This window comes from Nilaparvata lugens, chromosome X (assembly GCF_014356525.2).
Source record: "Nilaparvata lugens isolate BPH chromosome X, ASM1435652v1, whole genome shotgun sequence".
Lineage (NCBI taxonomy): Eukaryota > Metazoa > Arthropoda > Insecta > Hemiptera > Delphacidae > Nilaparvata > Nilaparvata lugens.
Genome location: NC_052518.1, coordinates 36,882,489 through 36,908,587, shown reverse-complemented (window position 1 = coordinate 36,908,587; position 26,099 = coordinate 36,882,489). Strand labels below are relative to the sequence as shown.

At 34.4% G+C, this 26,099-nt stretch overlaps 1 protein-coding gene across 1 annotated transcript in view; it reads left to right on the top strand.

The window, feature by feature from the left end:
- Window positions 1-26,099, top strand: part of LOC120354997 (dynein heavy chain 7, axonemal-like) — a 423,355-nt gene that overhangs the window by 202,110 nt on the left and 195,146 nt on the right. Inside the window, exons 7-8 of the mRNA XM_039443220.1 lie at window positions 23,543-23,691; window positions 24,126-24,347. Coding sequence (XP_039299154.1) covers window positions 23,543-23,691; window positions 24,126-24,347 — 371 coding nt within the window. The remainder of the gene's footprint in view (window positions 1-23,542; window positions 23,692-24,125; window positions 24,348-26,099) is intronic.

Sequence of the window (26,099 nt, the reverse complement as noted above, 5' to 3'; positions counted from 1 at the left end):
AACATCATGAACGTCTAGCCGAGGGCTGAATTTCACAATTGTAAATGGAGTCGTGACCCACACCTGGCCATTATATCCAGGAAGATCCGCTGCTCGTTCGAGTAAAACCGTCTAGAATACGTGAACCAAGGTCAACCACTGCCTGATACTCACTCTAGTCAACACCTACTGTGTAGATGTCGTCAGCCGAACGCGGTAGAGTAGACATCGTAGTGCCAGCATAGTCTTAATGTAGAATTAGCAAACAGTATTCTAGCCGTCAGCAATAATAAAATAATTTTCTTTGAACTATAACAGTTGAAAAGTATTCGTAGTGTTATGAAGTGTATTTCCATGAAAAACTTCAATTATGGATAGTTCAGGATCTCAATTCCGTACACCGGTGAAATTGCCGCCTCTTCTAGCTCCAGTTTTTGAGGAGGAAGATGAATATTCGGAGAGATGCAGCTTCATCAACTTGGAGGATCAGAATGCGAGCAGAATCATGGACCAGAGTTTACTGGAAGACGTGGGAACTCTTCACAATCTTTACTCCGATCTCATTAAATGGGGCAGTGAGACATTTGAAAAAAAAGCTATCTCGAGCGGATTTTGATCAATACAGTGCTCTGTGCAACAAGCTGGCATTGATCATAACCAGAGTTGAAACGAGGAAAAAAACCCAGGAGAAAGAAAAAAACGAAGTTCTATGCAGACTGGACACATTGGAAAAAAGCATAAACCAGCTCTCATCAGACTTCAAGAGAGGACAGCCACCCACTACTACTGCTACAAGATCATTTGCAGAAGTAGTGCAAGTTCCAATTAAAATGAATAAACAGCAGCAGCAACAGCAGCAACAATTGACTGGAAAAAAATTAGTGCGCAAGATAACCGAGAAGAAGAACATCGTGATAGTGAAGCCTGCAGTGGTAACAGGAAGTGATAGTGAAAGCAGTGCAAAAGTCAGAGAAACTTAAAAAAAACAATTCCGAAAGAAAAATCACTGAAAATAAAAAAAGCGGTAAACGTACGTGAAGGTGGAGTGTTATTGGTGATGGACCCATCCGAGGACAAGGTGAAAGTTCTAGGAAACAAACTAATTAATGATAAAGATTTAGAAATTAGTACTCCTTCGTTGAAAAAACCTAGAGTAATTATATATATAATGTATCTAAAGAATTGAGCCAGAGTGATTTAAGTATAGAAATATTCAACAGGAATTTCTCAAACACAATAAATAAAGAAAAATTTGATAAAGAATTCAACCCGTTATCTAAAGTAGGTAAGAAAGAGAGAGAGTACAACCATTGGGTAATCGAATGTTCTCCTGATATTCGACGAGAAATAATTAATAAGGGACGAATCTATGTAGATTGGACCTCTTGTCGAGTCAAAGATTACACATCAGTAACTTGTTGCTTCAAATGCTTGAAATTTGGCCACACCTCAAAATTTTTTAAAGCAGAAACCACAATCTGTGGTTTCTGTGCTCCAGAGAATCACGAATACAAAACTTGCCCTAACAAATCACAGGCGCCTATATGTGCCAATTGCAAGAGCAATAAAAAGGATGATAACATCTAGTAAATGATACAACTTGTCCCTGCTATATTAGAGCAATTCAAAGTTTAATAGATAAAACAGACTATGACCAATAAAATATTGTATTTAGAGCAGAGGTCAAAAACCTTTTATATCACTACACTTATTAAGAGCCAACTCGAAATTGTGTCATTCAAACAGAAATACGAAAACCTTAACATTTTGCTGGCTCATCACATATCAAAAACAATTGACTCTCATTTTTCACTACTGTTTAACAGATTAGTTTTTGGAGCCCTTTACCTTATTGTGATAAATTTATTTTTACTCTATAAATATGACGAATGATTTAATAAATAATTTTGAAAATGAAATCTCAGTTGAGTCATACAATACAATTCAAGTATATGATATTTTCAATTTCAAACCGCAAAATTATACCACTGAGTCATGTAGATTTGTGAATATTTGTCACATGAATATAAGAAGTATGAATAGAAACTTTGATAACTTAGCATATATTCGAGGGAATTGTGATACTAAATTTGATTTTATAGCACTTAGTGAAACTTGGATTAACGATAGCACAATTAATTACAGTTTGAATGATTATTCAATTCATAGTGTACCAGGTAGACTGAATAAATACGATGGAGTTTGTATATTTACTAGGAACACATTCAATGTTGAAAATATAAATTTTCTTATACTCGAATGTAATTCTCTAATACTGAGTGTCAGTATACCTGATGAAAATATTAAATTCACAATAGTTACTATTTACCATTCACCTTCTTCTAATTTGCAATTTTTTCTCAATAGTCTGAATGATTGTATTGATTACTTGAAACATGAAAACATCGAAACATAATAATCATCGGTGATACTAACATAGATATAAACAGTAACACAAACTTTGTTAATGAATATTTCAATCTTTTCTTTTGTCATCAAACGGTTTTAAATCTTACATTGATAAACCTACTCGAGAAATAAATGGATCCCAATCATGTATTGATCACATATTTCACAGAAAAACAAACGATGTTTGTGAGTCTATTATTGGATCAATAATGAAAACAAGTATTACTGACCACTATCTGACTTGTATAAACATTGGTCTTGGAGAAAATACTGGTGGAACTGAACCAAGTGTTAACACTAGAAAATCTATAAACTACCATGATTTGATAAATAATCTTAAGAAGTACAATTGGTCCGAGGTTGCATCTACTTGATTCAAATATTGAAAATGCTGTTGAATTATTCGTTGATGCATTATCCACTGAGATTGGAAATTCAACCCAAATAAAAAATGTACCACACCAACTAAAGCCTCTCAAGCCTTGGATAACTGCAGGATTAATAACGTCAATAAGAAAACGAGATAAAATGCATCAGAAGTTAAAAAAACAGTCTCAAAACAACTTTCTCAAATCACTTTATAAAAACTACAGAAACACATTAAACAACATGATGAAAAAATCTAAGTATGACTACTATAATAATATACTACTCCAAAGCAGAGGCAATTCGAAAAAAGACATGGGAGTGTATCAATGATCTATTGAATATAAAACGAGATAAAAAAATACCCAATATAGATCCCGAAGTTCTAAACCACCATTTAACGCATGTAGGTCAATTATATGCTAATAAAATAATAAATAACAACCCTAGACAACGTACTCATGTCGATTCGTCAATCCCCTCATTCAATTCATTTTATTTGGCTGATACAAACAATGATGAAATAATAGACACAATCAGTCCTCTCAGAAGTAACTCTTCTCCTGGAGTAGACAATTTGAGTTCTGCCTGTCTGAAAAAAATAGCTTCCTATATTGTAGAGCCTCTTAAAATGATAATAAATAAATGTTTTTTGGTAGTTTATTTTTCTAAACTATTCAAAGTTGCTAAAGTTGTTCCTCTTTATAAATCAGGTGATAAATCAAACCCCTCAAATTATCGCCCAATAAGTTTAATAAATAATTTAGCTAAAATAATGGAGAAAATTATAAAGAAGGGACTAGTAAGTTATTTGAATAAACATAGAATTATCAATAGAAATCAGTATGGATTTGAGAGTGGCATATCAACAGAAGATGCAATATCCGACTTTTTGGAAAGAATAATTGAAAACTTCAACAGTAAAAAGAAAACTTTAACAACTTTCTTAGACTTGGCAAAGGCTTTTGACACTGTATCTCAGTCAAGATTATTGGAGAAGATGGAACACCTTGGAATCAGAGGCTCACCTCTCAAACTATTCAACAGTTAGTTATCTAACTGAACGGTATCAACTACTTACACTGAATACTTTATCAAGTAATAAAAAACTTACTGAATATGGTCTGCCTCAAGGCACTGTTTTATCACCAATACTTTTCCAAATTTATATTAATGATTTTCTTAAAGTTGACATTGGGAACTGCTCAATCATATCCTTTACTGATGATACCGCTCTCACTTTCACTGGCAATTCCTGGGAGGACGTGCGCCTTATCGCAGAAAATGGTCTCAGAGTAGCACAATCATGGCTCGATGAGCATCTGCTTACTTTTAATGCTTCTAAAAGCGTATTCATGACTTTCTCACCCAATGCCAAAACACAACCTCATGAAATAGAAAGTATTAAAATACACCAAGTAAACTGCAATTGTCAACAATCAAGAAATCACTGCTTTTGTCCTGAAATTCGAAAAAAAGATCGAGTAAAATACCTGGGAATACTGTTGGATCCATATCTGAGATGGAATATTCATATAAACAGCATGTGTTTAAAAATAAAATCTCTAATATATAAATTTCATCAAATTAGAGAACTAAATAACTTGAAAATAGCTCGATTAATCTACTTCTCTTATGCACAAGCTGTCTTACAATATGGAATAAGAGCTTGGGGTGGAGCCTTGAACACACATTTTGAAAAACTTTTCATAATTCAAAAATATATTATTAAAACAATTCTAGGCAAACCCAGACTTTATCCTACAAGCGATCTTTTCAATGAATTCAAAGTACTAACTGTTCGACAGCTGTACATAAAAAATTTGATAATATATATTAAGAAGAATAAAAATAAATCTCTTCTTCGTGAAAGAAACTTGAATTTAAATTTACGTCCCATTAGAGAAACATTCCATCAAGACAGGATGGATTTGAATGTATGTAGAAGACAATTCACTTACTTATCACAGAGGATGATAAATCTTGCTCCTACTCATTTTGTTGACAATAAAAGCCGGAGCAAAAAACTGAATTGCGAGATTGAGGAATGAATGAGATCAAATAAAACTGAAGAAAAAATCTTCTAAGCACCAACTGTTTCTTGTTTTGTTTTTTTTTCATAGAATAATAATTATTGTGTTTTACTAACTTTTATCTTATTTAATCCACAAAATTATATTTGTGTGTAAGTTCCACTAATCTTTGTTCTTATTTTGGTTTTATTTCTTAGTTTATATTGAATAAATATATTACTGCAACTTAGGTCTATTCACAGGTTTCACCTTGTAGGCTACTCCTTAAACATAGATGGACATAAAAAAAAATATACTGCAGTTTTGGGATCATTTTATATATTTAATAGTATTTTTCTTGTTTTATTTTTAGATGTTATAATATTAGATTATTATAATTGGGTATGTTTCTTGAGGAATAAATTTGAATTTGAATTCGAATTTGAATTTGAGATCGCTTTCGATTCTGCTGGGAAAAGAAGCTGTCAGCAACACAGTCCGTTAACAGAGGAGAAGAACATTTGGCCAATGACCGAAGATCGACTCCTGAGACGTTGACACAGGTGTGCCATTGCCAGAACCACCCTTAAGCCCTAAAGAGGGCCAGACCAAGATCCATTCCAACCCAACTTGCGTCATAATACTGGCTCAACTACTAGTCTGTCTCTCGCCGGAGTACTCGAGATGAGAGCGTCGTCAAAGAATCAAATGCAACCGACTCCCAAGAGTGTGGACATGAATGGGGACGTATCTGCTCTGAGTGCTGCTTCAGCCTGGTACATGGGTGTACCTTCAGCTGCCTGAACGAGAGCCTCTCCTAGGATGTGTGCGGGTGCACACCAGCCTCCCTCCGGGACGTTTACGCACTGCGCCAGCATCGTGGGGCCACAGCCTCATCACCCCTAAGTCGAGAAGAAGCTTCCAAGTGTCCAGTGTGCAGAAAATTATTGTGAATAGTGTGAATGTAGAATCTTAGTAATATCATCTTGTTTAGGGGAGGGGGTAGTGTGATGGTGATGATATTGAGATAAATTGATTAATTATGGGTTTGTGTTTTCATAGAGATAAATTTAGTAAGGGTTCATTCTAAAAGTGTAGAATTAGGATTTCAACAATGAGACTTTAGTGATCTTGTAGCTGAATTTTGTGTGTGAATTTTTATTGTGAGAAATTTATTTTTCTGTTAGAAAATAATTTTCTCACATTAGGATTTTGCTAACTTGCGTCCGGGAAGACTCCAATTTTATGCAGGGTTGTGGTATTCTCACATAACTGTATTTCCGTTAGCGATGGAAAATACACATGTATTTGGGAATATCTCATACTTGCATTATTTTCCTTTCCCACGGAATTATGCTCGTCTCCACGTGGACCGTTGTCTCGTTGGTGGAAGGGGAACATAACTTGCGTGGAATAGTTCAGTTCCAATCAAGACGCGGCCGAATTCACATTTGAAATCCAGAGGTAGCCTCGGGCCTCGAGGGCTCAAAATTAACGTGTGTGTTGAATTTGTTTGCTGTTGAAGTTTGTTAATATGTTGTATTATTTTTCGCCGTGAGTTAAGTTGAAGTAGTTTATTAATTATTCGAAGTGAATATGTCAATGTTTGTTTAAATTAGTAAGTTATCCGGGAGTAATCAGTGTAGTGAAAATTTCTAAATAGTAATGAATTTATAAATTGATCGATTGTTAATGCCATTATATTTTCTAGCTCATGCTAAAAACCCTTGAATGACCGAGTCCCTAGTATCATAAATTTGTAATTGAGAAATGAGTAAAGTCCACGCTACCTTCGTGAACAGTTAGAATCCAAATAATAAGCAGTTAGCAAAATCTTTCATGCAGTCATCTTGAATTTTCAGAATGTGCAATGAACTAATATAGATTTTTTTGTTATTGTCCAAATTTAAATTAGTTTAATTCATTTAATAAAATTTTACAAGTTTAATAGAATGCTAAAGTTTGTTGTTTAATAAAGTCCCATGACTCGCCCTTTAGAATTTAGAGATCTCTTAATTCTACATTCTGGGTTGGTTACAGTATAATTAAAAGTTGCTGGTTTCAAAGATTACAATGCAACAGTTCTTGAACGAGTTCTTCAACACAGGGGGTCACTAGTTCATACAGGAAGAGAAAGGATAAATTCTTTTGACCATATATTATTATAATATGCTTGAATAGTATCAGTAGATATGAGTAATTTTTCATATGGTAATAGCTATTAGTAGGTTATAGTTATTGCAATAATGATATATTTATTACTTGATATAGCCTATTTCCATAGAGAAACAATAGCGTAAGTAGATATCCCATGGTATAGGGAATTTATGTGGCAACTTTTACTGTTCTACAGGGTTCTACTGTTCTTCTACTTTTAAAGGGTTTTACAGTGATCTCAAGCCGATCACTGTCAATTTTCATTGTTTTGTTGGAGTGATAGTGTATGAACAGTACAATTTTAGAGACTACCAGTGTCACACAACTGCATAGGAAAGTACTATGTGAACTATCAGCTTGAGATAACAGTAAAAGTTGCGACATAAACGCCCCATACCATGGAATATCTACTTATGCTATCGTTTCTCTATGCTATTAATTAATGTATTTAATTATATATTATAATAATTATATTCTAAATAATAATATTATACATTATAATTATACTAAATATATTTTCTAAAATGCATAAATGATTTAACTATTTTTAGCATATTTTTCTGGAATTTTCATTCATCAATTTCTTTGAATTTTTTTTCTGGAATATATCACACAGTGGCTGATGATTTCGTAACAAATTTATTACTGTCTTTATATTTCTTTACTATCAAATTTATTACAAGTGAACAAATGATCTAGAATTGTAATTATGTTGATACTATTAAAAGGAAATGAATAAATTATGGGGGTTTGTGTTTTCCTCGTGATTTATTTATTATCTGAGTTCATGAATTTTGTACTTAGAAATAAGTGGCTGTCTAGCAAGTAGTCATAGAGAAAAAGCATGAAATAATTTTTCTGAATACCCAATTTCCAATAAGCTACAATTTATCCAGAAATGATACTGTAAAGAAGTATTTCATTTGACTCGAATTTTTAATTATGGACCAACTATATGAATAGATCGAATGGTGATTTAATAATTATTATAAGATTCAGTGTTTCATTTTGAATTGAAGAAAATATATAACAGTAATTGATGAAGCCTCATTTAATCATTAATGAAAAATTAATCTGGAGGGAACTCATTATCGGATTACTTGACAATGTGTAATACAATTGACCTGTTTTATTTATACATTCATGGATATGATATAATTCCCAACTTATATTATATATAACTTATAATTATATTGGAGAGGGAACAACAGCTTTTATGTTGATAAGCTATCAGCAGCATGAAATAATACTGAGAGGGAAATTATGGAGTAGTGCAGTATCACACAGAAAATATATATTTTCCTTTCTCCTCTCTGAGAAGTTACTGTATGTGTGTGTGTGTGTGTGTGTGTGTGTGTGTGTGTGTGTGTGTGTGTGTGTGTGTGTGTGTGTGTGGTGTGTGTGTGTGTGTGTGTGTGTGTGTGTGTGTGTGTGTGTGTGTGTGTGTGTGTGTGTGTGTGTGTGTGTGTGTGTGTGTGTGTGTGTGTGTGTGTGTGTGTGTGTGTGTGTGTGTGTGTGTGTGTGTGTGTGTGTGTGATATCATTGGCAGTGTTCCAAAGGCTGCAAAGGCTGGCTCCACACTGTTCAGTTTTCGCTGTGGCTACAGTTGTGTATTATCCATTTTTTGCTTTCCAGTAAAGTTATGACCTTGTTTGCACATGTGCCTACAAACTTCGTTTGTCACAGCATTCATTACCGGTGCTAACCTAGTCTAAATACAGCATTGTAATGCCTATATACACACAAAATTATAACCATACACGCATCACAATGCTGTATTTAGACAAGGTAACCTCAGTGCATAATTATATATGGGGATGTATGGTGTAGCTTATCTGAATAGTGCATAATTATATTAGAGCAGCTGATTAAAAATTTGGGTGAACATAAATAGTAAAAATTGAACATAAACAGTAAAAATTGAACACTAACTGACACCGGTAGTATATATGCACTTCATAAAATTGGAAAGAGAGCAGAGCAAGCCGATCCACTAGTAATATTGGATAATTTCCAATTGTGACTTGTTTTTATTTTGTTGGATGTGGAATGACTACAGGGAAGCAAGGAGAGGAGTTGACAGAGTACTACAACTGTTGGAGGGGGATTTCTGAATTAGCTGGGAAGGCCTGCTGATGGGAATGATCTCTTGTACCAAATTGAAGAACTAACTGTTAGTCACCCACTCTACCCCCCTTCCCACCAACTCAACACTGCTGGTCACCCATTTACTGCAACATTGGATGCGTCCTCTGCTTTCTTCTCTGTGCCGGAATCTAGCAGCAATCTCCACGATTCCCTACCACGATTCCCCTGTCTACTCAAAACAGTAGACAACAACACAGTTGATTCAGCATTCCTACTGTCATTGACCTTGGTCGAACAGTTGACCACTTCCTTGTTTACATTATTCACACCACCCTGAGACGAATTTTTATTGAAATCGGAATGCAATAAGGAATGATGCGGCTTTTCGCACTGGTTACAACGCACTATACTAGTACATTCACGAACAGAATGACTATTAAGCAAACACTTGAAACAACATGATTTGTCTTTGACAAAACGGAACTGTTCCCATGGTGACTATTTCAAAAAAGAATGACAATCAAGTAAGCTATGAGAACCTTGATTACAATTTGACTTTTCACGAACATTACCAGTCGAAGTAATTTCTGATATAACCGCCAAAATCTTGAATTTGACAAGTTCTTGACTGGCTTCTCACCACTTGATGATTCAAATTTATTATTTTTATCACATGACAATGACTGTACGAAGTGTACAAAATTTTTGTAAGTAGGGAGGTCCTTATCTCGACAACAAATCTCGAACTCTCTACGAGATGTTGGATCTAACACTTTCAATCCCTGGTACAAAAAAATACAATCCTCCAAACCCTCATTTTTTACCCGCTTCAATGCTGTAATAGAATTACAAAATCCATCTAATATCGATGCCAAGCCCGCCCCAGATTCAACCCTCAAACCTTTAAATTGAAATATTTCATCTGAATAAGCATCTATCTGAGATCTATGGTTATTATATCGGCTAACCAATGCATCCCAAGTAATTTTGTAATTAGTGGCTGTAGGTGGAAGATGTTTAAAAATATTTGCAGCCTTATGAGTAAGCTTTGAAACTGAATACTGGAACTGCTGATCTGATGAAGTGGTATTTCCATGGACTAATGATTTGAATAATTCAAGAAGCGTAGACCATTCAGCCTGACGTCCACTAAAATTTGGCAATTGAATTTTTGGTAATAATTGTTGTTCATTAGTTACACTACTTGCTGAAACTGTCAGTGAAGCTGCTTGCTTAGTTTCTGATTGATTTTTTTTTTTTTGACTGTCTCATCAATAAATGCGATCATATCTAAATGCGAATCATTGAATTCAGAAACATAATTATTCTGGGTCTACACTCATTTCTAACTCATTAATTTTAAATTCAATACGGTCGGGTTGACCAACAATAGTTATACAAATCTCTGATCAAGTGGACTGTAATTTTAATTGATTCATTTATTAATATATTCTGGCCGAAAAAGACTAATGAATCCATTCATGATGCAATGAAAATCTCTATTATTAAAACTTACCCTGGCTGATGATCTATACTGTAAGTAAGAGTGATATTTACCTATAGGTCTGGGTGGTAAAAAGGTAAAGGAGATAATTAAGGAATAGAGAAATGTAAATAAATCACTCGACCTTTGATGATTCATGATGTAGCCAGGTACTGCAGAGAGTCGTTGAATCATGTATGGAATTCTTCTTCTTAATTCTACTATTGATTCACTTCTACTTTCAATATAAAAAGTACTCAAATTCTCACATGTACTTTAAAATCAATTATTACTCCCTACAATCGGAGACACGAAATTACAATTGATAATTTTTGATGAAAATACAAACAAATCAACGAACAAGTCGAACTGTCCTGCCAAGGGAGGCAGTTATGGAAGCCGACTGAACTTGAAAACTACAAAACAAACAATTATGCACTAGAGTGCGCCAGTAGATGGAGCTAACTACTCAGCACCAAACACCAGTAAATTCTAATGGCGTCAACAGTAAAATATTAATAGTTTCATTCCCTATACAATTTGTTATCTATATAATAAGAGAGAGTAGGGTTGTGTTTGTTCATGTGTTCATTTGCTCGTTCGTTTGCATCAAAACATGTCAACTTGTGGATTGCATACCAGGAGAACGGGAATGATTCAGATATCCAAATTTTGCACATAGATTCTAGAAGAATAATATCAATCTCGTGCACTTGGAAGCCCGAATTTCAATTTTCCTTCTAGATTTTTCCAGAATTAATGCTCAAACTTCATTCATGCTACCGTACATGAAGTTCCAATACGTCATAGGCTACATTGTCATTGTTGTAGCCCAGAAGTGTGTTTTTCTATGAGGAGGTTTTATAATGCTCTTACAAGACTATTTTTCTCGAATGAATGCGTGTAGCTTAATGGTAAAACGCTCGCTTTTGGAGTGATGGTTCCTCAGTTCGAATCCGGATTCTTCCCAATTTTTTTGTTCTCAATTTTTTCCCTCGAAACATATTATTATCAAGTCTTTTTTGAAGGAATTTGTTCCCATTACAATTAAACTGGGATTTATCAAATAATTATTATTAATGTAAAAGTTTGCCACCAGTACAAATGAAATGGACATAGTCTCTTCATGGTGTAAGCCTTTCATTGAATTTCATATGAAAAACATGAATAGATCACAATAAAATAAGTAATAATTCATATTCTTCAGTTATAATGTACTATCAGACACAAATTGAATCAGTGATATGAGAGCTTGATGAGAGTTTTCGAGAACTGGTGGAGAGGAATGAATAGAGGTTTAGTATGTGAATGAACAGGTTATAGTAACGAGCCTAAGTAATATGAGCATAAGATGTCCTTTGATTTCCTTGAATAGAAAATATTCTCGAGGTATAGCAAAATCTCATTTCTCATTTCTAATTGAATACATTGAGCTCTTCTAGCTACATTTGTCTGCTTAGATGAATTGACAGATTTTCTCATGTTTTAATGCTTCAAGTGTGTGTGTGTGTGTGTGTGTGTGTGTGTGTGTGTGTGTGTGTGTGTGTGTGTGTGTGTGTGTGTGTGTGTGTGTGTGTGTGTGTGTGTGTGTGTGTGTGTATGTGTATGTGTGTGTGTGTGTGTGTGTGTGTGTGTGTGTGTGTGTGTGTATGTGTGTGTGTATGTGTGTATGTCTGTGAACACGATAACTCCATTCCTAATTAACCGATTGACTTGAAATTTTAAACTTAAGGTCCTTATACCATGAGGATCCGTCAATAAGAAATTCAATAAAATTCAATCCAAGATGGCGGGAAAAATGGCGGATAATTACTAAAAATCCATGTTTTACAAGTTTTTCTTGAAAACGGCTCTAATGATTTTCTTCAAATTTATACCATGGATATATAAGCCCTAACAACTGGCATGAGTCTCATTTCTGGGAAAATTTCAGGAGCTCCGTGATATTCTTGAGAAAAATGGCGGATAATGACTAGAAAACCATGTTTTTCACGGTTTCTCGAAAACGGCTTTAACAATTTTCTTCAAATTTATACCATGGATGGTTGGCTATTCATAAGCCCTATCAATTGGCATGAATCTCATTTCTGGGAAAATTTCAGGAGCTCTGTAATATTCTTGAGAAAAATGGCGGATAATGACTAAAAAACCATGTTTTTCACGGTTTTCTCGAAAACGGCTCTGACGATTTTCTTCAAATTTATACCATGGATGGCTATTCATAAGCCCTATCAACTCACATGAGTCTCATTCCTGGGAAAATTGCAGAAGCTCCGTAATATTCTAGAGAAAAATGTCAGTTACTAAAAAAACATGTTTTTCACGATTTTCTCAAAAACCGCTCTAATGTTTTCTTTTTCAAATTCATACCCTGTATAGTTATTTATCAGCTCTATCAACTGGCATGAGTCTTTCTTCTGGGAAACTAATGGGGGGTCCACCCCATCCTTGAGAAATGGACTTTGTAACCTCCTTCTCGTGCTTGAGGTAGGTAGGTAGAGCAGTTCATAAGAAGAACACAGTCATAGTCAAGATATTCCATCTGTAGAACAGCTGTTTTGATGACTTTTGAAAAAATCATCGAATTTCACAATTTACACAAAGGAAAAAGTACTCTGAAAACAATTATATATACACATATACAGTAGTGTGATCGTAGTTGCAAATATTTTGCTGCCAATCGTCATTATGTTATTCCCCTCAATTATTCTCGTTTGAGAATAAGGCTTACAGTTCAATGAGCAAGGAAAGTTGTGTGAGTGTACCACACCAGATTTTTTGTGTATTGGAATATGGGCTTAAGTACACTCAACAATAATTTTTTCATTTTTCGACCGAATTTGACTTATGATGCATGATTTTGGACTGCCTTGACGAGCCGAGAAGAATGAAGTGTAGAACGATAGAATCTGAGCATTGTGTCAAAATTTATAAGTGTTTGAAATTTTGATCCTTGAGGTATCTTTAAGCGCGCCTCTCCACTAGGAAATGCTAAAATGAAGTACATCTAACGGGTGATTCTCTTAGAACATGATCTCATGAACTTATGTCATTGTGCGAAATATCAATGTGAGGACAATGTAGTTTGTGATGAGGGTTGAAGCTGAAAATTAAGTGTTTTTCACAATACAAGGAGCATTGTTGTCAGGTGTACCTAGAAATCTATATGAGATCAGATTGTAGAGCACAAGAATACGCCCAGAGAGATTTCGAATTATACATCTAAATTAATGATAACAATCGGAAGATATTGTTGATCAAAAACTAAAATTCATCAAAATTTTTTTTCTTCAAATTTCAGTCATGTTTGAAAAATCATAACTCAGTACTCATTAGAGATAAAGAGTTCCAAATGATCTCATTTTATTCAGAATTTTATAATCAAAAAAAGAGGTGTGAGCAAATTTTTCTGTCCGATTACGAGATTTGGCAGAAATAGCTGAAAACTGGAAAATGAGCTGAAAATACGAGGTTTTTGAGCCATTCTGTATAGAGCACAAGGGAATTTTGCATGAAGAATTTGGTTGTGGACATCTCTCATGTACCCAAATAGTATATTAAAAAATCAGAACTACAATATGAATTGCATGCACCAATGTATATAGTGACTGGACTAACATATTATGATATGGACATTTCTATTATAATTAAGAGATTGGGAGAAGAAGAATATACATGCTAAAAGACGAACTTTAAACCCTTAAAACCCACCCTTAGAGTTGAAATATCGCCAAAAAATTTCTTAGTGAGCACCTAGGACGTTTAAGGAAGCTAAACAGCTTCCAAGTTTTGTTGCAATCCGTCCAGTAGTTTTCCAGAAATCGTGATCAGTGAGTCAGTGAGATAAGAATTTTATGAGTATAAAAGATACAGTACATTTATTCAAATATATGAATATTTTCATAATTAGTAGATGTTAACTGTTGATATTCATTGACAATGATAATATTGATGAAATCATGAATATGATAAACATCAATAAATTATTAATTGAAAAAATCTCTTAGCAAATAAATGTGAACATCCTCTGTTTCATCTTACTTATCCAACAAGTAAATTAGAAATAATCCTATTCAACTACTGAACTTCATTATAGGTTCTTTAAAATAGTGGGATCACTATAGGATGATTATCCATAAACGTATCATTTACTTGTTGATTTCTTCCTGGAAGATGATTGAATTCGGCGTGTTTTCTGTTGCTGCCCTTTGAAGAATTGAAGACCTGAGAGCCTCAATTCTTGATCCGTTGGGCTCACTCTTGCAGACATTCTCTGGCAAATGATTACGAATAATTGAGCATTCACCCACGCTAGATTCCCCAGTATTGCATTCAACAGAGCAAGTCCCAGGACACTACTTTTTTAACGCAAACCATGTAAATGGAACCATTTTTTACATTTTTTTTTTTTTGCTTATAAATAAACCCACTTTCATCTTCCCACCGAGGCCCTTTATTGCTTTAAATCGTACTGCTGACATGACCAAAAGCATTTTTTAACGACTGTCACTGGACACTACCGATTTGGACACTGCCGGGGAAGAACTGTCACCCTCACACTCCATGCAATGTATGCGCTATGAGCGACTGTGGGAGCGGGCCTTTGAAGAATTTCCAGGATTCCATTCAAAGCTGAATGCTTTCTCCTACCAACAACAGGTTCTTGACACCCTCCACTAAATCTTCTGTCTTTGTCCCCAATGAACAGCATTGAAAATAATACATTTCCTCCATATTGTTCTGATTTTTCAAAGAGTTCTAAGGGCGAAAATGCCGAAAGTATGTTTGTTATGTCAATCACATTAGTAAAAGTCATGGATCCTCTCTACAACTTTTGAATAATCACTTCAGTGGGGATTTTGGCACAGTGTTATGGCCTGTGATGAGTAATTCCAGACAATACAGTTGACCTGTGCAGGCGTCACAAAACAAGAGTTTATTGTTAGGGAAAACCTGATTTCTGTAACACCCTTCAAAATTTCCAAATGACGACCCTCCCTTTCTTGGATCCATCCCTTTTTCTTGGGAATATTTCATCAAGGATGCCGATTCTATTATTAGTATATTGATAAATTCCTAAACCTTCTTATTGTTTAAATGAACAAGAGAGCCTTGTAAATACGGTCTATACAATTTTCAAACATTCAAGTCAATCTTGGGGCTGTTGTGAAGTTGGCTGGCAGTAATAATATTCTAACTCTCAAATCTAAAACCTAGAAATCTGAACAAACGTCACATTTGTCAAAATAACCTAGACTAACGCTAAACTAATGATGTATATTATCATTTTCAGCGTTTTTTTGCGTTTTCAAGCTTTTCAGCTTTATCAAGAACAAATGAACAGAAAATATCCAAATTTAGGGCAGAAGCTCAGCTAGGGTGTAAGAATGTAGTAATAGGAGGACTTTGGGATAACGCAAAAGATACACCTAAAATAAGCGGGTTTTCCAGCGTTTAAGAACATTTCTGCGTTTTCTCGGTTTTAAAAAGAAGTAATAGACAGAAAATGTTCAAATTTGGTAAACAGGTGCGTACAGATTTACGCTCCGCAATCAAGACCTATTCACTTTCCATCAGCTGATTATATATCTGTATTCGTACAGAAACAGATATAAAAAGATACAGATATAAAAAGCTTGACAATCAGCTGTAAAAAATGAATTGCACGTGTTTGCGGCGCATAAATCTGTACGCACCTCAAGGTACATGTTATACGAGCGCTGATAACTTGACTTAGCAATGTTACTTTTATAGTGCGTGCTAACAACGCTGTGTATAACTTGGTTCAGCACTGCCAGGGCCGCGTTAAAGCCGCGGCATTAGCGCTCGTATAACTTGGGCTCTAGGCAATACCTACTATTAATATTACTAAAGTAATAGTAGGTATTGCTTTAGGTGTACAAAATGTTCTATTAGGAGAGCTGTGGTATAACGTTAAACATAGCCCAAAATAAGTGTTTTTCTTATTTTTCTCAGCATTTACGAGAACAAGAAACGTTTAAATTAGGTACAAATGTTCAGCTAGGGTCTAAAAATATTATGTTGAGAGGTGCCAATATTTCACCGAAGATACGCTCAAAGCTGGCGTTTTCCAACGTTTTTCTATATTTTTCGGTTTTTCATTAATTTATGAACAGAAATTGTTTAAATCTGTTCCACAGGTGTGTGTAATATTTTTATAAGTTCAGAGTAATTGTTTTTCCAGGGTTTCCAGGAACAACTAAAATTGAAAGTGTAAACTTGAGGTAATGGCGGTGATAAATCAGAGGGACTCTTTTCTCCAGTTTTTCATTTAGTTTTCTAAACATATTTCTTCATTTCTCGGAAAATTCATACTTGAGAGAGTTTGATATGATTTTTTTGTAAGTTAACCACGTCATTCCTATAATCACGTATAAGCCTGTGGTACTTTTCTGTGAGTTGTGTAATTCTCATTGATTAAATAAATTAAATAAAATAAATTCCTATCTCAAATTTTAAAGGCCTGAACTAGATACAATAATTTTCATAATATCCTGAAAAAGTCTCTACAGAGATATATTCATACCAATAGAAACACGATTTTTTCCATCCTGCACTACATAATTCGAATTAAACAGTTCCTGAGAGTCTCTTTTGACTTTTTATGGAAAGGAGCATGCCCATATGAAAAATGCAGACGAGCGAAGCGAGCCTGCCGACTAGTCTCAAATAGTTCCATCGATAAAACCATAATATTGTACTTTGAAATTTTTCAATTCACTCAAGTTTCTTATATTATTGCTGCTGGATCCTCCTTGATCCGCCACTGCCTGTAGTTTCATTCCATGACCCCTGGACCCCGGCAGTGTCAATGGGACTCACTTCGCTCGCCTGCAAATCCCATTGAAACGGATCTCTCTTGTACATCATATCAGTCAAAAGGGTATTTTGAACTTGCTTCACTCGCTTGTTGTTTTGAAATGTGGCTCTTGGATAAGAACATAAAAATATGAACCAATACCTAAGCTGAACCTCACTATGAAGTTTGAACTATTGGTTCAATTCAATTCAATTCAGTTTATTTCCAAAAAACATAATACACGAATAAGAAATACAATATGCAAAATATTTTGGAATCCCCCTACTAGGCTATTCATCTGTGTGTAGGGGGGGAGTTCCACTTTATACATAATAAGCTTAATCTGCTCATAGAAGTAAATAATAGAGGATACACTTATATTATGGATGTATTATTAATATTCTGATTATAAGATAGATAATATATTGTGCTGATGTATATTTAAGAATGAGTATGTAGGAATATGTATGAAGGAATAAGTATAATTAATACCTTGATTGATTAAAAGAATAAATAAAGAAGAAAAAACAATATTTTTTTGAAGACCGCAGTGGCAGGGATTCCAGAAATTCTCAGAAGAGAGAATGAAAAAAAAGCATAAACCAGAAAGGCAAAACAGTCAAATCGGTTATATCAATGATAAAATAAATACCAATCAATTGTCTGGAAACCTTGAAGTCGTGTAGGTTACCAAGCATAACGAGATTGGAGTAGTTCTTCTGAAGCTTCCCAACCAATCTGGTACTTGAAAATGTGATATAATTTTTAAAAAAAGCTATGAATGACTGGGAAAGCCAGGTGTGATTTGAGGAAATCCATAGAGTAAGTGCATGAAATATATACAGAGTGTTTCAGAAGTAGTGTCGAGAATTTTAGGGTATTGTACCTGGATGCTAGGAGACTACAAATGTCATATTTGAAGTGTCCAAAACTCAGCGGTTATCCTTATAGCTGCCATTTTGTTTTTTTCACTTAAAAATTTTTATCTCAAGAACGAAATGTTGTATTGATCTGAAATTTGGCATGAATATTTATGCTATTAAGACTCAACTATAAAAAATAAAAAAAAATTTTTTCGTTGAAATTTTTCAAAATGGCGGCCATTTTAAATTTTTGATGAAAAAAATTTATGGTATGTTGAAATTTATGGTTCTTCATTTGCACTGCTATTTCTTCCCGAGGAAGTTGATGAAGTTTCAAACTATCTTGAGGATAAGGGAACTTTGTTCTTATCATTCGACCAAACATTAACTGAGCAGGAGAATAATTGAGACCCGCAACACAACTATTCCGATAGTTAAGCAAACTCAAGTTTAAATCGGTTTTGCTTTCAGCACACTTTCTTATCATAGTCTTTGCTATGTTCACCCCCTTTTCAGCTAAGCCGTTAGACTGAGAATAACGAGGACTTATTGTAATAATTTTAAAATCCCACTCCTTTGCGAACTGTATCATTTCTTGGGAGCCAAACGGATTATTATCAGCTATTATAATCTGCGGAATTCCAAACCTGCCAAATAACTGGGATAAAATAGATTTAACAGCCGAACTTGTCTTACTGTTCATTTTTGTTATTTCAAGCCACCTTGAATAATAATCCACAACTATGAGATAAGCTATTCCTTTTACTTCAGCTATATCCACTCCAATTTTTAAAAATGGAAAATCGGGTATTTCATGAGAAAGCATCGGACTTCTTACATTGGACCTTCTATATTTTTGGCAAATATATATAACAATTCTGGTAAATTACATAAGCCAAAAGGAGAACGTAAAAATCTATAAGTTCCAAATATAGTGCTAAAATTGCAATATTTAGCAGATTGTTCATCAAGGAGTAAGTGATAAAATCCATCTTTTATGTCAAGAACGCTGTAGTACTCTTTATTTGCTAGACGAGGATGAATATCCTGTATTGTTGGGATTGTAACTCTTTCTCTTACAATGTACTTGTTCAAATGTACAGGGTCTATGCAAATTCTTAAGGATCCATCAGGTTTCTCTACTATCACAGCATTTGAAACCCATTCAACGGGCTCCTCAACCTTTTCAATAATTTTCATGGTTATCAAATCATCAAGTTTTTCTTTAAATTTGTCCTGAATCTTCATTGGTATACGTCTCGCTGAACTGGCATGTGGCATTGCGTCCTTTTTTAATCGAATTTTGCACTTGTCGGGGAAACAACCAAGGCCAGTAAACACATCAGAATACGTTTCAAAAAAATACGTTCTATCCTTCACATTGTTGTTACTACTTTGCTTCTGAACTTCATCAATTCGTTTCACCAGATTCAACTGAATACAAGCTTCAAGGCCTAGAATCGGTACTGTACTCTCTTTGACCACAACAAAGTTTATCAAATCAAATCTTTTTCTGATTCCACTTGAGCAGTGAACTGACCCAGAGGTGAAATTTTAAATCCTCCGTATGCTTCTAATCGAACACTACTCTTTTTCAACCTACTCAATAACACACTATTTTTAACAATTTCATATGGCAATATATTCACTTCTGCTCCTGTATCTAATTTGAAGTTTACTGGTTTATGTTCAATTACTAATGTTTTGAACCAAGCCTTTTCATTGACAGTGTTAACTAGATATACTGAATCAACAAACTCGTGAGCTTCTTCTATTGCTGTTGGACTTTCCACAACATTATGTAATGGTTGAGGTAGCCTTTGCTCACTCACTCTGAAATTATTCTTCTAGCTTTATTCAGGCACATTTTGCTAAAATGATTCATCTTACCACATTTATTACAGCTTTTACCAGACGCTGGGCAGCTCCTACCTTCTACATGCTGCATTCCGCAATAGCCGCATACAATCTTCTGATATGAGTTTGTTTTCCTTTTATCATACTTGGAAACTGGGTGCACTTCCTTTCGAGACTTTTCTTCATTTATTGACTTTTCACGTTTTTCACCTATTTCAACACTGCGACAATAATCAATTATTTTCTCCAACGAGGCGTTGTCTCGCAACACACGTTGTTGCATTTCTTTCGACCTTAACCCCAATGCAATCATAGCTTTCAATAACTTATTCTCTTGTTCCCCAAATTCGCATCTTGTCACTAGCCCCTTCAAAGTTGCATAGAATGAATTAAATGATTGACCTTCCTCTTGTTTGCAAGCTATAAAATTGTATACATTCATGATCTCATTCTTTTTTGGTAAACAATAGCTCTCTAATATTTTTAATATTGATTCTACCGTTTCAGGCTCATCCACATCTTGTAACGATTCATATAAAATCAAAGCTTCATTGCCTAACAAGTTTTTAAATCTTGCAACTTGAATTTGGTTGGATTTTTTATTTGTCTCAGTCGCTATAAAATAATTTACGATATTTTTCTTGAATAATTCGAAATTTTGTGAAACATTTTCCCCGTTGCATAGTAACGGTTCTGGCTTGTTGAATTCCATGTTCGTCTTTTAAGAAAAAATATAATAATACGATAATTACCCAATCTTATTACTCACTCAATCCTGTCGTTGTTCACTCACTCAATTATTCTCCTTTTCTGTTCAATTCCTTGACTGCGCCATGTTTAAATATCTTAATAAATTCTTAGCCATTTGAAGCAACCATCTTTATTCACGTAGATAACAAACTAAACTCATTAAACAACTTATTATTTTATCAAACAGTTATCATGTGATTAAGTAACATCACATGATATACAAACAGTATCTGTATGTAGAACACCTATGTATACACTAATCACATCAGGCCTTGGGCATGGTTTAAAAGTAGCCCAGTTTGGTGGTGTGCAACTTTGTCCTTTGGTGACAAAATCTCGGGAGTACCATGAGTAGCATGCACCGCCAAATTTGCACTCTAAGGAATGCATCTCAGTTTGAGCGTGCAACTTTGTCGCCTGGTTACAAAATCTGAGGAGTGTAAATTTGTCGTTGCATGCACCGCCAAACTTGCACTCTAAGGCCTAATTCACACGGAAGGAGACGTGCAACTTGAACACTGAACAGTGTTCACGTTTTTTTGTCGAAGTACATTGAGTCCAATCGTGTCTTTCACATGATGATTACGAGCCAGGAACCTCCTTTTGTCACGTCTTTTCCCCTCGAAGCAAGCAGAAACCTGATTTGATCGAGATACTAGAGGACATATCACCGCTTTCACATGGTGATTCTACATCTCTCGGGTCATCACTTTTTCACAAAATCTATCTTTCTTGAAAATGAAGATAGAGAGATTCTGATTTCGGATTTGGATTCAGCGACCCCAAATTCTTCAAAATGTAAGTCTCATTTTCGAAAATATCTGAAAACAAGGAAGTTATGGCTGTTTTTAATAAAGCTTTCTATATTATATAATTATATGGTTAAGATGAACAGCTACTGTACTATACAGTATGTATGTACTGTAGCTATTATAATACAACTTGCACTGTATTCGGGTAGGCAATTTGGTGGATATTTATCTTGATTTCTGAAAAATACCCAAAAATAAGGGAGTAAGATAACTTTTCCTGCCGATTGACAAAACCGATTAAAAATTATTGTAAGACATATTATGTCTTGAACTAAAAACGTGTAACAGATATCCAGATCACTATACAAGCTATCAAGCTTTTCATATATTTATTTGTCTCCCCATGGCAGTAGGTTCGCGCCCAACGTTTTCACTCAAACATTTCTGTGATAATTATAAAATTATGATAGAAAAAATTATACTATTGATCTTCTAAATCCAGTTACATGCACATCGATCCCCATAAAATTTATTTTTACCGTTCCTATGGATTCTACTAGGTTTAGCGCAACTTTTTAAATATCATTATGTTTGATTCAACAGAATTCATAAGAACGGAAAAAAATCGAACAACAAAAAAGCCCAAGTTTGTGTTGACGGTATATGACATAGAAAGCAAAAGCTTGTGCTTGGTCCATAGTTCTACGATTGAGGATTCAGCTCAGCGACTAAAATCGACAAGCCATGATTATGTTAATCAATACTCATATAATAATACGAAGTATAGAACTGCTTTTTACTATGATACATGGTTTTCATTCTTTAATAAAAATAAAACCAGATTCCGGTGTCAAAAGCATGAAAGTCGTCAGGCTGGTCTGGACTATTCATAACTCTCTCAGTATGCATTATCCACTCAGCAGTTCTAATACAAACACAGACATCAGTTTCGTTTTAGTTGGAATGGAATGACATTTTTTATTCTTTCAGTTCCTATTTTGCATAGATCGATTCAGATCACCACAATGTTTATAATAGATTTTTCTGATTGTTGCAAAGAAATATTTACTGGTATTTTGGAGTTATATTCAACCATTTGAACTTGATAAACTAGATTGTTGAATGACAACTGAAATTCAGTGAAGTTTACTTGTCCTTTTCCTCGTATTTTATTGGGTGATGAGTGGAGGTGATTTATGAGTTAATATTTGGATTCATCTTTCCAAGGTTTAATTTTCTTTTGAACTTTTAAAAATTAAAAATGTACATGTTTGAACTTTTTAGGTGTTTGAAAACTTCTTAAAACCTTTGCCTGTCTCTTCGTGAGGCAGGAGTATTGTTATCTTTGTACGTTTAGTATATAATCATATGATAATGGGAAGCTGTATTAAAAACAGCTCTAACTACCTTGTTTTTGGGTATTTTTTGGAAATGGGACTTACGCTTTAAGAATTTGGGGTCACTGAATCCAAATCCGAAATCAGAAATCTTCTATCTATATTTTTAAGAAAGTTAGACTTTGGGAAAAAGTGATGAGTCATACTTTGAGCAAACGTCGGCATAATTGTTAGATCCGTCGGCTTATTTGTAAGATCCCTATGTGAAAGCACAGGAGAGCTGCGAAATATGAAATATGATCTTCCATAATATGATCTTCAGGAGCTAGGATTCTGCCGTGTGAAAGAGGCCTGAGGAATGCAGCCCAGTTTGACGGCGTGTAACTTTGGCAGTAGCCCAGTTTGTCATCAGCCCACTTTGTCATCGTCCCGAAAAACATGTTTCGTCTGCTAATGCCATTTCAAAAGTCAAAAATGGCATTAGTAGCCGAAACATGCTGTGACAAGATAATTTGAAAAGGGTACTCAGATTTATATTAAAAATAGCCCTAAAGGAAAAAAGACAATTCTTGTGTATCCTAGATATTCAAACTTTGGCGAATTATGAATACATTCAGGTAGACAATTAACAATACTGAATATTAATTAGTTCTCTTTCATCTTTTTCAGATTTCAAAGAGCACTTCCTAGAGAATTCAACTCTTTGGAGGCAGTATTATGATGATGAGAATCCTTTTGAAATCAAGTTGCCTGATCCCTGGGAGAAATTGAGTCACTTTCAAAAACTCATCATATTGAGAATTTTCAGAGCTGACAAAGTAGGTTATCATCTGCTTGACATGAGCTTTTATAATATAATAGACACGAACAATTCAAAAGTTAGATCAAGTAAGTAGGGATTCCACAAAGCATTGAATTTTATGATATTCATAAATACTTCTGGTCATATAGTTATTGAATCATACCCCAAAGTGAATCAATACTCTGTACTCACTTCCAATATTCACTTCCAGTACTCACTTTCAGTAGTCATTGTTTATATGAGAACTACTGCAATTTAATTTGTTATATGGTTTATAAATGGTAGATTCAATGTAATTAAACTATTAAACAATGCCTCTATTCAATCATTCTACCCTCAGGACTTTCCAATACTAAATATTGAGGGGAGAATTAATAGCTGAAAAATTGGATGAATTTATAATACTTATTCCACTAAATATATGAAATGGATTTTTAATTTTGTTTGCAGTTGGTTCCAGCAATAAAAGTTTTTGTGGAAACACATTTAGGAGAACATTATGTTGTTAGTCAGCAGTTTGATTTGGAAAAATCATATCAAGAGTCGAGTAACATCACACCTTTGCTCTTCATTCAATGCGCTGGGGTTGACCCAATGACAAATTTGATTCAATTCGCTGAGAAAATGCAGTACAAGAACAAGCTTCAAATACTATCTCTCGGACAAGGACAGGTAATAAAATAACCACCAAACTCAAGTATTTTGTTGGAGCTAGAGAATTGACTTCTCATTTTTTCAGAACACTCAATCACATATAATAGAATATAAAAAAACGTTTATTGAACGTCATCGGTTAATTAAGAATCTATATGCAAAATTTGAAGTTAATCAGTCGTTCAGACGTGAGTATGCGTCACACATCATTTTCCTATCCCATCGTGTATAAGCCAGTTTTCCTTTATCAGAGTATGGATAACTGAAGAAGATATAATACATGAAAACCTTACAGTATCATATTGATTTTTTCAATACATCAATTTTGGTATCGATTAGATCCTCCTCGATTTGAATCAGGCAGCCTTCTGTTTCCCCAATTCCAAACAAAATACCTACAATATTTGTTTTACTCCGGAATTGTGTCTAATAGTACATTATAACTGGAGAATATGAATTATTACTGATTTCATTGTGATCTATTCATCTTTTTCTTAGAATAGAATAGAATAGAATAGAAATAGTCTTTATTCATCAGATGTAAGAAATACATTGGAACAGTGTCAATAGATTAAATATATATATATAGATATAAATAACTAGGCTAGCCTAGTATAGACAAAAACGTTTCGTCAAAAATCAATGTTAAACTCTTCAAACGAATACAGCGACAATTTTACCAGATATTCCCTTAGATACTTTGCAAACATTGTTGGATCTTCTAATATTTGGAGACTGCTTGGCAACTTTACAAAACACTTCTTACCTCTGTATATGGTTTTTTTCGTAAAAAGATCTAATCTGTGCCTCTCTGTTATACGACCAAACCTTGTATTATAACCGTGAGTGTTATTTCTCAAGTTTGTGTCACCAATTTTTTGAAAAAGACTATAACATCATATATGTATTGTCCATATATTGTTAAAATTTCCAGGTCTGAGAAAGCTAATTTTACAGAATCAGTTCTATTGAGGTTCAGCATAATTCTTATTGCTCGTTTTTGCTGTTTTAGAATTTTATCAAGGTTACTTTTACTTGTACTACCATATATGCAGAGACCATATGATAGATGTGCATGTACTACTGAGTGGTATATAGATTTTAATATTTGTATACTACATAAACTGGACATTTGACGCAATGCATATAGACCTGGGGATATTTTTTCACAACATTGGCAACATGATTTTCCCACGAAAGGTTACTATCTATTAACAGACCAAGAAATTTAGTTTGATCTTTACAATCCAAAAGGGTGTTATTCATAGCTACGCTTGGACACAATTCACTCCTGTTCTGCCTTGTTGAAAAGGGGACTACAATAGACTTACTTGAGTTCAGCAAGAGATTTCGGCTATTCAGGTATTCATTAATAGAGGACAGGCCTACAGCAGATGAGAGTTCTACATCCTCAATCGATTTTCCTGAAAATATGATGTTAGCATCATCTGCATAGAGACACACAGAGGCATGTGCTCGAACCACATCAGGCAGACCCTTGATGTAACATAGGAATAGTAAGGGACCCAAAATGGACCCTTGAGGGACACCATACTTTAAACTTCTTAGTTTAGAGCGATAACTGTATTTGTAACTATGATTGTTTTTCTCCTCAGTATGCTCTACTTCAACAAATTGCTGTCTGCCAATCAAATAAGATGAGAACCACTTCCTCTCCTTATCATGTACTCACAATTCCTCTAATGCGCGCAAAAGAACATTATGAGACACACTATCAAATGCACGTGTCATATCTAAAAATATGCCAAT